Consider the following 11,719-nt stretch of genomic DNA (forward strand, 5'->3'; position numbering starts at 1 on the left):
ACCAAGCTAACCCCTTCTGCAGCTGCCCGCCTCGCGGCAGGGCACAGGGTGGGCCTGGGGGCATTCCGTGTCCCTTCCCATTAGTGCCAGCTCAGGCCCCGGGTCCCACAGCCTTCAGAGAGGCCCAAGTGTCCCCTCCGCAGCGTGTGTGTGACCACTTTCCGGAGGAGGTCCAGGGAGGTGCCTGCCACATGGACTGACTGGGGTTTGCAGCCACCTTCTCAGGACCTGGGGCATGGGCTGTGGCTCAGAACTTAGGAGCCACGTCCCTCGGAGGCAGAGTGAAGACTGCAGAATGCCTGCTGGCCGGGCGCCCAGAGGGTGGGCAGCCCTGCAGGGGGAGGGGCCACAGGCCGCCGGCAGTGCGCTGATGGGAGAACGGAGGTGGAAACAGCGGAGGGCCAAGACGGGCAGGGACGGGGGCACCACCTGCCAGGAGCAGCCCCCGCACACGGCAGGGGTGCCTCTGCCACGGTGCCGCTGGCCGGGGCTGCGGGTGGCTCCCTCATGAACGAGCAGGTGAGGACTGGGGATGGACAGGGGTCGTTCACAGGGACAGGGAAGGGTGTCTGCACACAAGCTTGTCCACTTCAGGTGTCCAGAAAGCAGGCGGTCCCGGCCCCCCGGACACAAGCAGTGCTCTAGCAGATTCAAGGCAGATTCAGAGGCCCCACCACCTGGAGCAGTAGGTGCAGACGAGCTCCTGGTCCCCCGAGGGCTCTCAGCTTTCGGCCTTGATGACATCACACGGAGGGCTCAGCACGCAGAGCACACAGCACTTTCACCCTGGGACCTCCGAGACCCACTGTCGAGCACACTCAGATGCCCACGGGGCTGCCCCTGGACAGGCGCAGGTGGGCCCTGGGGACAAGGCCCTCCACCCCCAAATCCACTCCAGGCGAAGCCCGTTCCCTCCTCCAAACGTTCCCAGAGCCTCCGTGGGCGGTGCCGCTGGCAGAGGGCAGTGAGCCGGGTGCCCAGCTCAGCGATCCTCAGCACCCAGGGCCTTGGTCTTCAGGAAGACGCTCTGCATGGCCGAGACCCGCTGCTCGTCCCGGATGTTGAAGGCCTGGAACTGCAGGCAGGGCGGGACAGTGGGGTCACGGGCCATCGGGGCCCATCGGGCGCTCCCTGGGTCTCTCCCTCTCGGTCTTCACTTGTGCAACCCTCCCTGAGGGTGGACACCCCTGGGGTCCTCTCTCCCAGGCTCTTCCCTGGATGGGTCTGACACAGGGAAGGCCCCCCCCCCCGGGTGTACTGCCGCCCCCCCATCCCCACGCACCCTGGAAGGAGCCCGTGTGGGCTCTCAAGGTGGGGTGAGAACTGGACAGGAGCTGGAGGGGCTCTGTGGGGGGCAGGGGAGACCTAGCAGAGCCAGTGGAGCCTGGGGGCTCAAGGTGGGGCAGCTGGCAGACACACCCGGATGTGGGCATGGCCAAGGGAGCCCCGAGTCCAGGGAAGCAGCAGGAAGCTGTCCCCAGGAGGCCTGGGGCAGCCGCACTTCATCACGAGGAACGGAGCCCGGGGGGCAGGCGGGGCTCTGAGCATTTGTCCAGTGTGGGTTTGCGGGTGGTTCAGGGGGCACCAGGGGCAGGCTTAGACGGCCTGTTCCCAGAGATGGGCCCTTGGCCCTTGAGGTCCCTGGCGGCTGGGGGCGTTCACGGCTTGATGCTCCCACTGCACTGCCCCAGTGAGGACTGACCTGCCTCACCTTCCTCGGCTCCTGACCAGGGGTTGCACAGCAGGGCTCCCTCCCCACCCACCGTGAACCCACACCTGCCGGGCCCCCCAGCCTCTGCGCCCACCTTGTCCAGCAGGATGTCGAAGTAGGCAGTTGCCCAGTAGGCGGGCTCACCGGCAGGCAGCTGCAGGAGCGCCCGGAGCCCGCTGCCCACACGCGGCGGGGGGCTGCGGCCCAGGTGGGTGGCGTGGATGCGCAGGGCGGCCTCGGGCTGGCTGGCGAAGTGCTCGACACGCTGGTAGAGGGCGCCCAGGTCCAGGCCCGCGTCCTGCAGCAGGTTCCACTCGGGGTGCAGGAAGTGTGGCAGGTTCTTGGTGGCCAGGCAGCAGAGCAGCACCACCAGGGGGCGGTACACGGCGCCCTGAAGCTCCGCCCAGTCCTCGGGCGCAGGGAAGAGCGCGGCGGCCCACAGCAGCACCGTCTGTGGGGCATCGGGTCAGCTCACCCCGGGGAGGCCCTGCCCGCCCGCGCCTGCCCCAGCCTCTGCACCTCCCCAGGCGTCCCAGAGGCCCCGATCCTGATGCCCGTCTTCTCCCTGGGGTCAAGTTCAGGGGCTTCTGAAACTCCCACCATCCTCTGGGCCTTTCCCATGTGCCCCGTCCTGCATGAACTCCTACTGATGCCCCGCAGCCCCTGCCCTCATCTGTGAGTCCAGGATGCCTGAATGCATCTGAAAACCACCAGAATAGACTTATCTGCCCCCCAGCACCTCCTGCTCCCCAACCCGAGCCCCCAGCCAGGGGCCCTTCCTGTCGCTTGGTGCCCTGCCGCACACCCCCCAGGCCTCAGCCCAGCCGCTCCCCCTGCACACGGGCCCGGGAGAGGCCGCGCGGGACCACAAACCTTCAAGTGGCTGAAGGTCAGGCCGGGGCTCCAGCCGCCGTCCCGCCAGCTCTCGTGGTTGACCCGGTCGAGGATGGAGAGGCTGTCCAGGCGGTGGCCCCGAAGGGAGCCCAGCGCCCCCAGCAGCCTGGTGAGCAGGTAATCAGTGGAGACCCTGGAGCCCGATAGACACACCGTGGGCGGTCAGCACCGGCGCCGCCCAGCTGTCCAGGCGCCTGCTCAGAAAGGACGGTCCCCCGCCTCTGCTGCCTTCTCAGCCCCACGGGATGGCCAGGCCACACGGGGGCTGGCCTGGCGCTCGCACTATTCAGGAACCACCCCTGATGGGCCCTCAGAGGCGGAATGTCCCATTTCCAGGTAGAAGCTCAGGCCCAGGACGTGGGGGGTGGCTGGGCACCCCCAGGCACGTCCAGCCCTCTTCGTGTGGGCAGGAAGATGCCACCATGACCCACCAGGGGTGAAGCAGTGGCTCTGTGTGGGCGGGCAGGGGCCGGGTGAAGCCCCCCGGCCAGGCAGGGTGGCGTCTCCACTCCAGGCCAGGTCGGGTCAGGATGGGACCCAGTCCCCAGCCCTGGGTTTGAGGGGAGCTCAGCCACAGCCCCGTGCCCCCACCTCCCCTCACAGACACTGAGGAGGGCTCCCCTCCCCTGCAGGACGGGCCGCTCTTCCTAGGCACAGGCTCCTGGGGGGGACCTGGGACCTGAGGCGGGGCTGTGGGGGCTCCAGGGCCGGGTGGGGGCTGCCCCTCCCTCACAGTGGGGGATGCGTGTCTGGGAAGGGCAGAGTCCAGGGTCCATGCCTGTCTCCTCGGACACTGACCGCCCTCCCCAAGGGGCCTCCCCGCTGCCCTGTGCTCCCAGGTCAGTCCCCCGACCCTCTCCACTGTCCCACCAGAAGGGAAGGCGCCGGGTGGGGTGACAGAGGAGGCCACCCAGGACAGCCCCCCAGAGTTCCAGGTCCCCCCTCGGGTGCCTGACAGCACCCTCTCTGCGGGGGGACAGAGGGCGCCTCCCCATCCCTCAGCGCCGGGAGGCGAGGAGCTGGCAGCAGGGGGCAAGCAGTCTGGTGGGATCCCTGAAACCCCAGAAACAGCAGCGCTGTTCAGGAGCCTGGGGCAGAGGTGGGCAGGGGACTCTGCAGGCCCGCCTGCCCGCAGTGGGGAGCAGAGGGGTGATGGGCCACCCGTCCAGCCGGCTCCCTGGGGCCCCGCACACCCGGAGTGCGCCCTACCTCCAGAGCTCGGCGCTGGCCGGCACCAGGGCTGCCTCCTGGCGGACGATCCCTCGCAGGGCGCCCTCAGGGAACCCTGGCACCAGCCGGGCCCCTTCCAGGGCGGGCATCCTGAGCCTCCTCCGCACCACGGGCACCACGTTGAAGTGGAGCGTCCTCCAGCCGCTGGACACCCGCAGGGACAGGCCGAGCTGCTCCTCCCTCAGGCTGTCCACGCTCAGGGAGCCTGCAATGGGCCACCCGCTAAGCCAGCCCCTCTCCCAGGCCGGCCTCCTAACCCCAACCTCCACACCTCGGGAGGTGCCTCTAACAAGGTACACTGAGGCCGTGAGGGGGGCCCTGAGCCAGTGAGACCTGCTACGGAACAGACGTCGGGGCCTGCTCAGGGGAAAGCCCACAGGAGCACCCGGGGTGGGGGGGGGGGGCGGATCTCTAGTCCAGGGGCGCACCCAGGGAGACCAGGCCGTGGGCACCGTGACCTGGGACCTGGGACCTCAGCCTCCAGAGCACGGAGGAAATGCGCTTCTGTTGTTTGGGCTGCCAGGTCCCTGGGGTCTGGAGGAGGTCCCTAACCCTTGGCTCGAAGAGGCTGATTTTAAGGCTGTGCCCCACGCCCTGGGACACCCAGTGCCCCCTCAGTCCCTGGTTGCCTCAGCACCCTTTTCCTGGACCCGTGGGCCCCTAACCCCGGGCCGGTGGGTCACAGCAGCCCCTCTGCTGGGGACACTCTGGGCTGCTGGAGGTTGGGTCCTTCCCTCCCCGCAGCCTGTAGCCCCTGCGGGTCCTCCAGAGGGTGGGGGCAGCCTCTTTGGCATTCCAGCTCCAGAGCCCGAGGGGGCCTGGCTGTAGCTGGATGTCCCCTGATCAGACCCGCCTGCTCCCCACTTTCCACCCCTGTGCCCCTATGTGACCCAAGAGCCCCCTCCAGGCTCCACCTGTGACACCCCTCCAGGAAGGGCCAGGCCCAGGTGAGCGCCCAGTGGCCCTGCAGCCTGGGTGGTGAGGAGCTGGCTGGGCACAGCCTCGTCCAGGAGGAGGCCCTGGACCCCACCAGACACGCAGGCCTGGCACCGGAGCCTGGCTCCTGCTGCACATTCTAGCCAACCTGCTTCCCACTCCCTGCCTCCTCCCCAGACCTCAAGGGGCCCCGCCTAGCCCTGGAAAGCGCCCCAGACCACCAGGAGGGGATGCTCCATGTCCCTTCCCCCAGACACACACACACCCTGGAGAGAGCAGGCGCTCTCAGGGCAGCGGGAGGGGCTCTGTGTGCAGCCTGGATGAGGATGGGTCTTCCCTGCCCTCCCAGTGCTGCCCAGAGAGGGTGCCAGGCCAGAGGCAGGGGCTGGCCAGCTGGGGCCCGGAGGGCGGGTCATCAGGTCCCAAAGGGAGTCCCCAGCACGTGCTCTGGAGGGCTGTCTCGCTGCTGGAGAGCCCGGTCTGCACTGCCTGCCTTGGGCCTCCCATGGCCCCGGGGTTCAGGGAACAGCCAGCGTGCCCCCTACCCCCGTACAAAGACCCCTCCCCCACAATCTCCGCAGGGCGGCTCTTGGGCCACCTGTGACCCTGCCCAGAGCAGGTCCCGGCCCTACCACTGGGGCCACTCCGTCCCCTGCAGGGCCCGTCTCCCCACCAGCTGAGCAGGGAAAGGGCTCAGGGACCTCCAGCCCCTCCCATTCAGTGTGGTTGGAGGCCCCTGTCATGCAGACACCTGGGTGGTTTCGCTTCCTTATCTGCCTTTGTTCACAGAAAGCTGGCTTGGAAGGCAGCCAGCCGCACCCACCGTCCCTGGCACTCCCCGCCTCGGCCTGCCTGGTCTCACCGGTTCCCAGGGTTGGGGCGGCCTGAATCCCCGCACCTGGGCTGCCGCTTCCCTTTTAAGGCAAGTGTCAGAAGCAACGCCTGGAATTTCCTGCAGCAGGAAGCAGGGGTGGGGAGGAGGGGCCTGGCCACTGGGCAGAGAGAGCCCTGCATGTGGCAGGGCCCCGTGGAATGGAGGAAGGAGGGACGAGCCCTGCCCAGCTGCCGGCGGTCACTGTGAAGCTCAGAGGGGACCGGACAAGATGCGGGCAGGGCTGAGCTCAGGAGCACCCATGACAGGCTGCGGCCACCCAGCGGGGCGCGTCTGCCATCAGCCTGCAGCAGGCCTGTGAGGGCCAGGTGGGTAGCCTCCCCCTGTGGACTCGGAGTCCTCATGTCGGCTTGCAGACAGATGCCTGGCTCCCCCGCAACCCGCAGGACCTGAGCCTGGACGTGCAGTCAGACCTGAGCTCCGTACGCTGGGCAGCCCGGGACAGGTCAGCACCCCTCAGGTGGCTGCCATCCCACTCGCTGATGTGGGGCCAAGAGGACTCCAGGCGACAGCCACAGGGACCCCATGCCTGCCCCTCCCGGGAGAGCCGCGCACCTTGTCGCGGTCCCAGGCCCTGCCCCGCAGCCCTGCCCTCTGGAGGAGGCACTGCACCACCCTGGGCCCACGCCACACGGATCTGTCCTTCCGGCGCCCTTGAGGTCTAGGCAGCCCCTGCTGGAAGGAGGCCCACAACTTCTGGGCTTGTCAGGAGTGCTGCCCATGGCCCCCACCCATCAGATCACATCACCGGGGCAACCAGGGAGATGCTGAGGCCAGAGCCCGCTCAGCGGAAAGTTTCTTGCCACAGAACATGCCCAGGACCAGGACACCAGCATACATAGAAACAGGGCTGTGCACACCAGCACACACCCCCCCTCACATGTGCGCACACATGCACTTATGATCCCACAGTCCCACACTTACAGACACACACGATCACACATGCATGCACTTACACACCCACATTTGTGCACTTACACACACATACACATGCACTCACGATCCTACAGTCTACAGTTTCACACTTACACACACACGTGTTCACACATGCACTCACCATCCTGCTATCCCACACTTACACACACACATGCACTCACCACCCTGTCATCCCACTCTTACACACGTGTGCTTACGCATGCATTCGCGGGCCTGCCATCCCTCACAGACACACCCACACATGCGCACATGTGCCCTCAGACCCCACAGTCCCACGTTACACACACACACCCTGAACAGTCACACGTCCTCGCACGCGCATGGAGCGCAATCGCCCGCACCTGGCGCGATGAGGCGGTGGTGCTTGCAGTATACGACGGCCGCCACCAGCAGGTCCTTGAGGACCCGCAGGACCTTGCTGGGCACGATGTGGCCACAGCTCCTGGCGCTGCCCTCCAGGGAGGCCTCGAAGACATCGCCCGCCTTCCAGCGCTCCAGGCCGGCTGCTTCCTGGGGGAGGCCCAGGCGGCAGCACCCCAGGCCGCCCCCTGCTTCGGCGGCCCCCACCTCCTCAATCACCAGGGCCTCGGCGTCCACCCACAGGGGCACCTCCATGTCCAGCGGGCCCTCCGAGGAGCGCAGGGCAAACTGGAAGGCCTCCAGGTCCCGGGAGTAGTCCACGAGGAAGCGGGGGTCCAGGGCGTGCACGCGCTCCAGCAGGGTGAGCACCACATCCTCGGCGCGCTGGTGTTCCTGCACCCGGGACGCCGCCCGCGAGCGCAGGGCCTGCAGGTAGTGGTGCCACAGGGGCACCTGCATGGCCATGGCTGCAGGCGCAGCCGCGCGAACGGGCGAGGCGCCGGCAGCAAGCGGGCTGGCTCCCACCAGCGACTGGCGGGCAGGCGGGCGGGGTGCAGTGGCTAAATAGCTGAGTGGGGCCCCGGCTTTGAAGTGAGGGTGAGTCAGGCATCAGCGATTAGGAACGTCCCAGGCGGGCGGGGCCTGGCTTCCCTCCCGCCACCGCGGCTCCACGGCCCAGGCCCAAGGGCGTCCAGGCTCGGGACTTTGCCCCTCTGGGCCTGGCCCCCGCCCACCCCATGCTGTCCTGTCCTGGGTGCCCCTTTTCCACCCTTATGCCCGTCACAGTAGCCGCAGGTGGGACATGGGCCATCCGAGTGGGACGTGGGCCATCCCCGCTGCTCGGCTGAGGTGAGCAGGCTGATGGCCGCGCCAGACCCCTCAGTGGGAGCTGTCCACTGCAGCTGCCACCTCCCAGCAGCCTCTCTCTGAGGACCAGGCCGCGAGGCTGTGTTTCCATGGCAACCCGGACACCACGCCCCTCAGGCGCCTGTGCCCGCGTAAAGCAGGGAGCCCAAACCCGCTGCCTCCTCCCCCTGCAGGGCATGTGTCCAGCCCCGGCGCCCAGCCCCAGGCCCTCGGACCCCCGAGGGGCCCACCTCCCACCCACCTGCCCTTCGGCCTGAGAGGAGTCTTCACCCCCGGGGCCTGGTGCTGGACCGAGCCCGGTTCCAGAGGGTGCCTCTCTGGGCCTGCCTGGCCAGCCTGGGAAGCCTCGCCCTGCCGCCCCCTCCAGCATGGCCCAGCCCCGCCTGCCACTTCACAAATCCCAACCAGCCTCGGGAACTGCCCTGCCGACCCCGGGCCCCGCCCGGCTGGCTGTGCATCTGCCTTCAGCCACTGCACGGTCTGCAGACAGTGAGTATGGGGCCCTCCCCTGGCCAGGCGTCTGGAGACGCTGTCCCTGCAGCACTCCAGGGGAGCCCCTGCCCCCGCCCCCGCCCAAGACACCCAGGGAGCTGTGCCCATTTCAACGCTGTGGGCAGGACCGGCATCAAGCACTCTTCCTGGTGCTTGGAGACCCCGCTAAGAAGCTGCAGCCCCCGTGGGGGTGTCTCCGCTTCCACACCTCCCAGGACAAGGAGCCCACCACCTCACAAGGCAGCTCCTGAGGGTCAAGAGAAAATAGATTCACGTCCTCCGCCCTGGCTGGCCCTGCCCTCAGGGTTAGCCCAGTTAGCCCAGCGCATGCCTGCCCCTCCCCAGGGCAGCTCTAGGGGTTCAAGCCCACGCTGTTAGCAGCCCTCCTGGTGCCCTGCTCATCCCGCCTGCTTCCCGCGCCACCTGCCAGGAGAATGCTGACCTGCAGGGAGAGGAGCTGGGGCCCTTCCGCCCTGACCTGACCCTTGGCATGGGGCCCTGCCTGCGTCTGGAGCCACTGTCTGTGACTCAAGGATTCTCACGTTGCTCCAGCGTCACCCTCCCACGAATCTCACAGCTCTCCTGAACCCACCCAGGAGACCTGGCGACACCTGTCTACCCAAAGTGCCAAGAGCTTTGAGCCGCGGGGAAGGCCCATGCCATGCCCAGTGGGCTGCCTTGGGCTCTGCGCTCTGAGGACCCTGGGGCAGGGGCCCTCCCCGCCCAGGGCACCAGCCCCTGCCGTCCCTGGAGCGCTGCTCCTGGTCTGCGACCCTGAAGGGCTGGAGGCTGGCCGTGCACACTTCTCACCCTCCCCGTGCCCATCCTTGCCCTTTGCTGGCGCCCCTGCTCCCAGCACCCCACAACCAGGCCCATGTGCCCCAGGGTCTGGCAGACCCCTCGGACCCAACAAACTCAGCGTGCATCGCCAACTGCAGAGGGTTCTCCCCACCCCGCTCCGGTCTCAGGGGAGCCCCGCTTCTGCCCAGCGAGTCCTGGATCTGTCCCCCAACGCCCCGCAGACTGTCCACCCCAGCCCACCTCTCCCCAGGCCTCTGGTCCCTGGCCCTGAGCTGTCAGGGATGGCCTTCCAGGAGACAAACTTGACTGGGAGCCTCTCTGGTGTCATCCCTGTGTCCACACTCCCAGGAACCTTCTCCTTCATCTCTGGCCGAGCCTCAGCCCCTGCTTACCTGACCCCTAACCACTCCTGTGTCCCCTTGAGCGGATCAGGCAGGCTGGTCCCCTGACAGTCCCTGACAGTCCCTGACAACACCCCTGCCAGGCATCCTCAGTGTGCTCCCCCACCCAGGGTGGCTGCCAGCGGCCAGAGGCGCTCATGCAGCAGGCACTTGGGCAACAAGAGGGATTGTGGGCATGTGGGGCGGACGTCCCGGGAAGCTGGACGTGAGCTCCCTGCAGGGAGAGATGAGAGAGACAGAGGGGAGCAGGCGCCCACCCGGCAGGCCTCAGACCCTAAGACGTCCACCCGAACAGGCTCCTGAACGGCGGCCCCCACACAGGCTCAGCACAAGTGACGGACAGTCCAGGTGGCCAGGGGCTTGCAGAGAAGGGAGGCCAGGCCCCCCGAAGGACACCGCTAGCAGTCACCCTGGACACCCTCCGACTGGCCGGGGTCAGACCCAGGCTCTGGCCCCAGTCCTCACCCAGTGTGGCCTGCCTCCTCTGCCTGCCCACGGCGCTAGCCCATTTGTGCCACAGCCCGTATCACCAGCCACCGCCTGACTGGACGGTAGACACGTGCAGGGGTGCAGCTGAGCCTGGCTTCCTGGATGCACCCCCAACACTGGCAGGATCTACCACTGCCCCTGGTGCCCGCAGGCTGGGCACTGTCCCGTCAGCCTTGGAGGCTCTGCGGGCAGCCGGGAGGGGCACGGCGGGTGGAGGGGAGGCCAACGGCCCCCAGGAGCCAGCCGGCCGCCTGGCTGAAGCCTCTCCTCCCAGGCTACCCGGCTCTGGTGTGAGCAAGAGGGAACACGCAGGACTGGATGTGCAAGGGGGTGCCGGGCCAATTGACCCGGAGGTTCACGGAGAAGCCAGGGAGGCCGTCATGTCCGCAAGCAGCCTCAAGAGGCCCGTGCGAGCGGGTGCGGGGGTGGGGCTGGGGTGTGAGCCTTTGTCTGTCAATCCAGCAGGGGCTGCAGAGCCCTGAGGGGGCGAGCTGTCCGGGTGCCTGTGGACACTGGGACCCCTTAAGAGGAAGCAGGCGTGCGGGCGACCAGCAACGGTCCCCAGGAAGGTAACCCCCGCCCCACCAAGCGGCAGTGGACAGCTGACCCATGAAGGTGTCCCAGGCAGGAAGGGAACCGAGCAGGCACAGATGGATGGGGCTGGGCAAGGCCTGTGGGGAGAGCAGGGGCTCCGAGGGCCCGTCACAGTGCGGGGAGGAGCGGGTGAGACAGGGCCCCCGGCAGATGCCCTCTCAGGCCCAGGGAGCGGAAGACCACCATCGGGGTAGCCCAGGGCGGCCCAGCTCCCATCCAGACCGGTCAGTCAGCCCAGGGCCAGCCCGCAGCCCACAGCCCTCCCCTGCGTGTCAGTCGCTCACTCGCACCCAACTCTTTGCGACCGCGTGGACCATGGCCCACCAGGCTTCTCCACCCGTGGGATTCTCCAGGCAAGAGTGCTGGAGCAGGTGGCCATTTCCTCCTCCAAGCCCTCCCCTAGGACGCGGCGTCAACTGCACAGCCCGACCCAAGAGTCAAGCAGCTCTCTCCTGAAGGTGCCGGGCGGCGGGGGGCGAGGGAGGCATTTGCCTCCAGGTCTGCAGGCAGGAATGGGTTGTTTTTGTTGTGACGAAAAGGTAGCAGAAAGCTGACTGTGTCCTTGAGCTGCTCACGAGTGTGGCTGTCGGAAGGCGGGGCCACAAGTCACTCCTACTCCCCTTCCCCAAGACCAGCCCCCAAGCGTGCCCACAGCAGCACCCTCGGGCAGCCCTGAGTGGACAGCTGGGCTCTGCTCCTGGGGCCTCCCCCCAGCTGGACGCCCCCTGGAAAACCAGGGCTGGTGGTCCCCCGTGGTCTCTGGGCAGTGGCCTGGATGTCACAGGAGGCCCCCACGCTGCCCAGAGACGGGAGGGGTTGAGGCCCATCTCCCACAGCACACAGGCCTGGGGCCTGCTCGGGGGGACCCTGAGAGACTGGCAAGCAATGCCCCTGAGCATGAGCCTCCCACCAGCACCCCGATCCTGCAGAGAGTCACACACTGCCTTAAGTGTGGACGGAGGGCCGGGCTGGCTGGAGGCACCAACTCAGAGTGGCTGGGGCCGCCGGGCAGCGGGACGGTCAGCGGTTCCAGCCGGTGCTCGAGCCTGTGCCCCAGCGTCCAGGACTGGGCTGTATTTTGGTGCCACAGCAGGGTTCTCAGGCCAGCTTCTGTCC

At 67.8% G+C, this 11,719-nt stretch overlaps 1 protein-coding gene across 1 annotated transcript; it reads right to left on the reverse strand.

Annotated features, from left to right (window-relative positions):
- Positions 1-982: 982 nt before the first annotated feature.
- On the reverse strand, positions 983-7,698 carry MAB21L4 (mab-21 like 4). The gene is made up of 6 exons (XM_052638106.1): positions 7,694-7,698; positions 6,941-7,527; positions 3,815-4,040; positions 2,585-2,738; positions 1,806-2,162; positions 983-1,075 (listed from the first exon to the last, which is right to left on the reverse strand). The coding sequence occupies exons 1-6, from the start codon at positions 7,696-7,698 to the stop codon at positions 983-985; spliced, it is 1,422 nt and encodes a 473-aa protein (XP_052494066.1).
- Positions 7,699-11,719: the final 4,021 nt, after the last annotated feature.

The sequence above is a fragment of the Budorcas taxicolor genome, chromosome 3 (genome assembly GCF_023091745.1).
Source record: "Budorcas taxicolor isolate Tak-1 chromosome 3, Takin1.1, whole genome shotgun sequence".
Classification (NCBI taxonomy): domain Eukaryota; kingdom Metazoa; phylum Chordata; class Mammalia; order Artiodactyla; family Bovidae; genus Budorcas; species Budorcas taxicolor.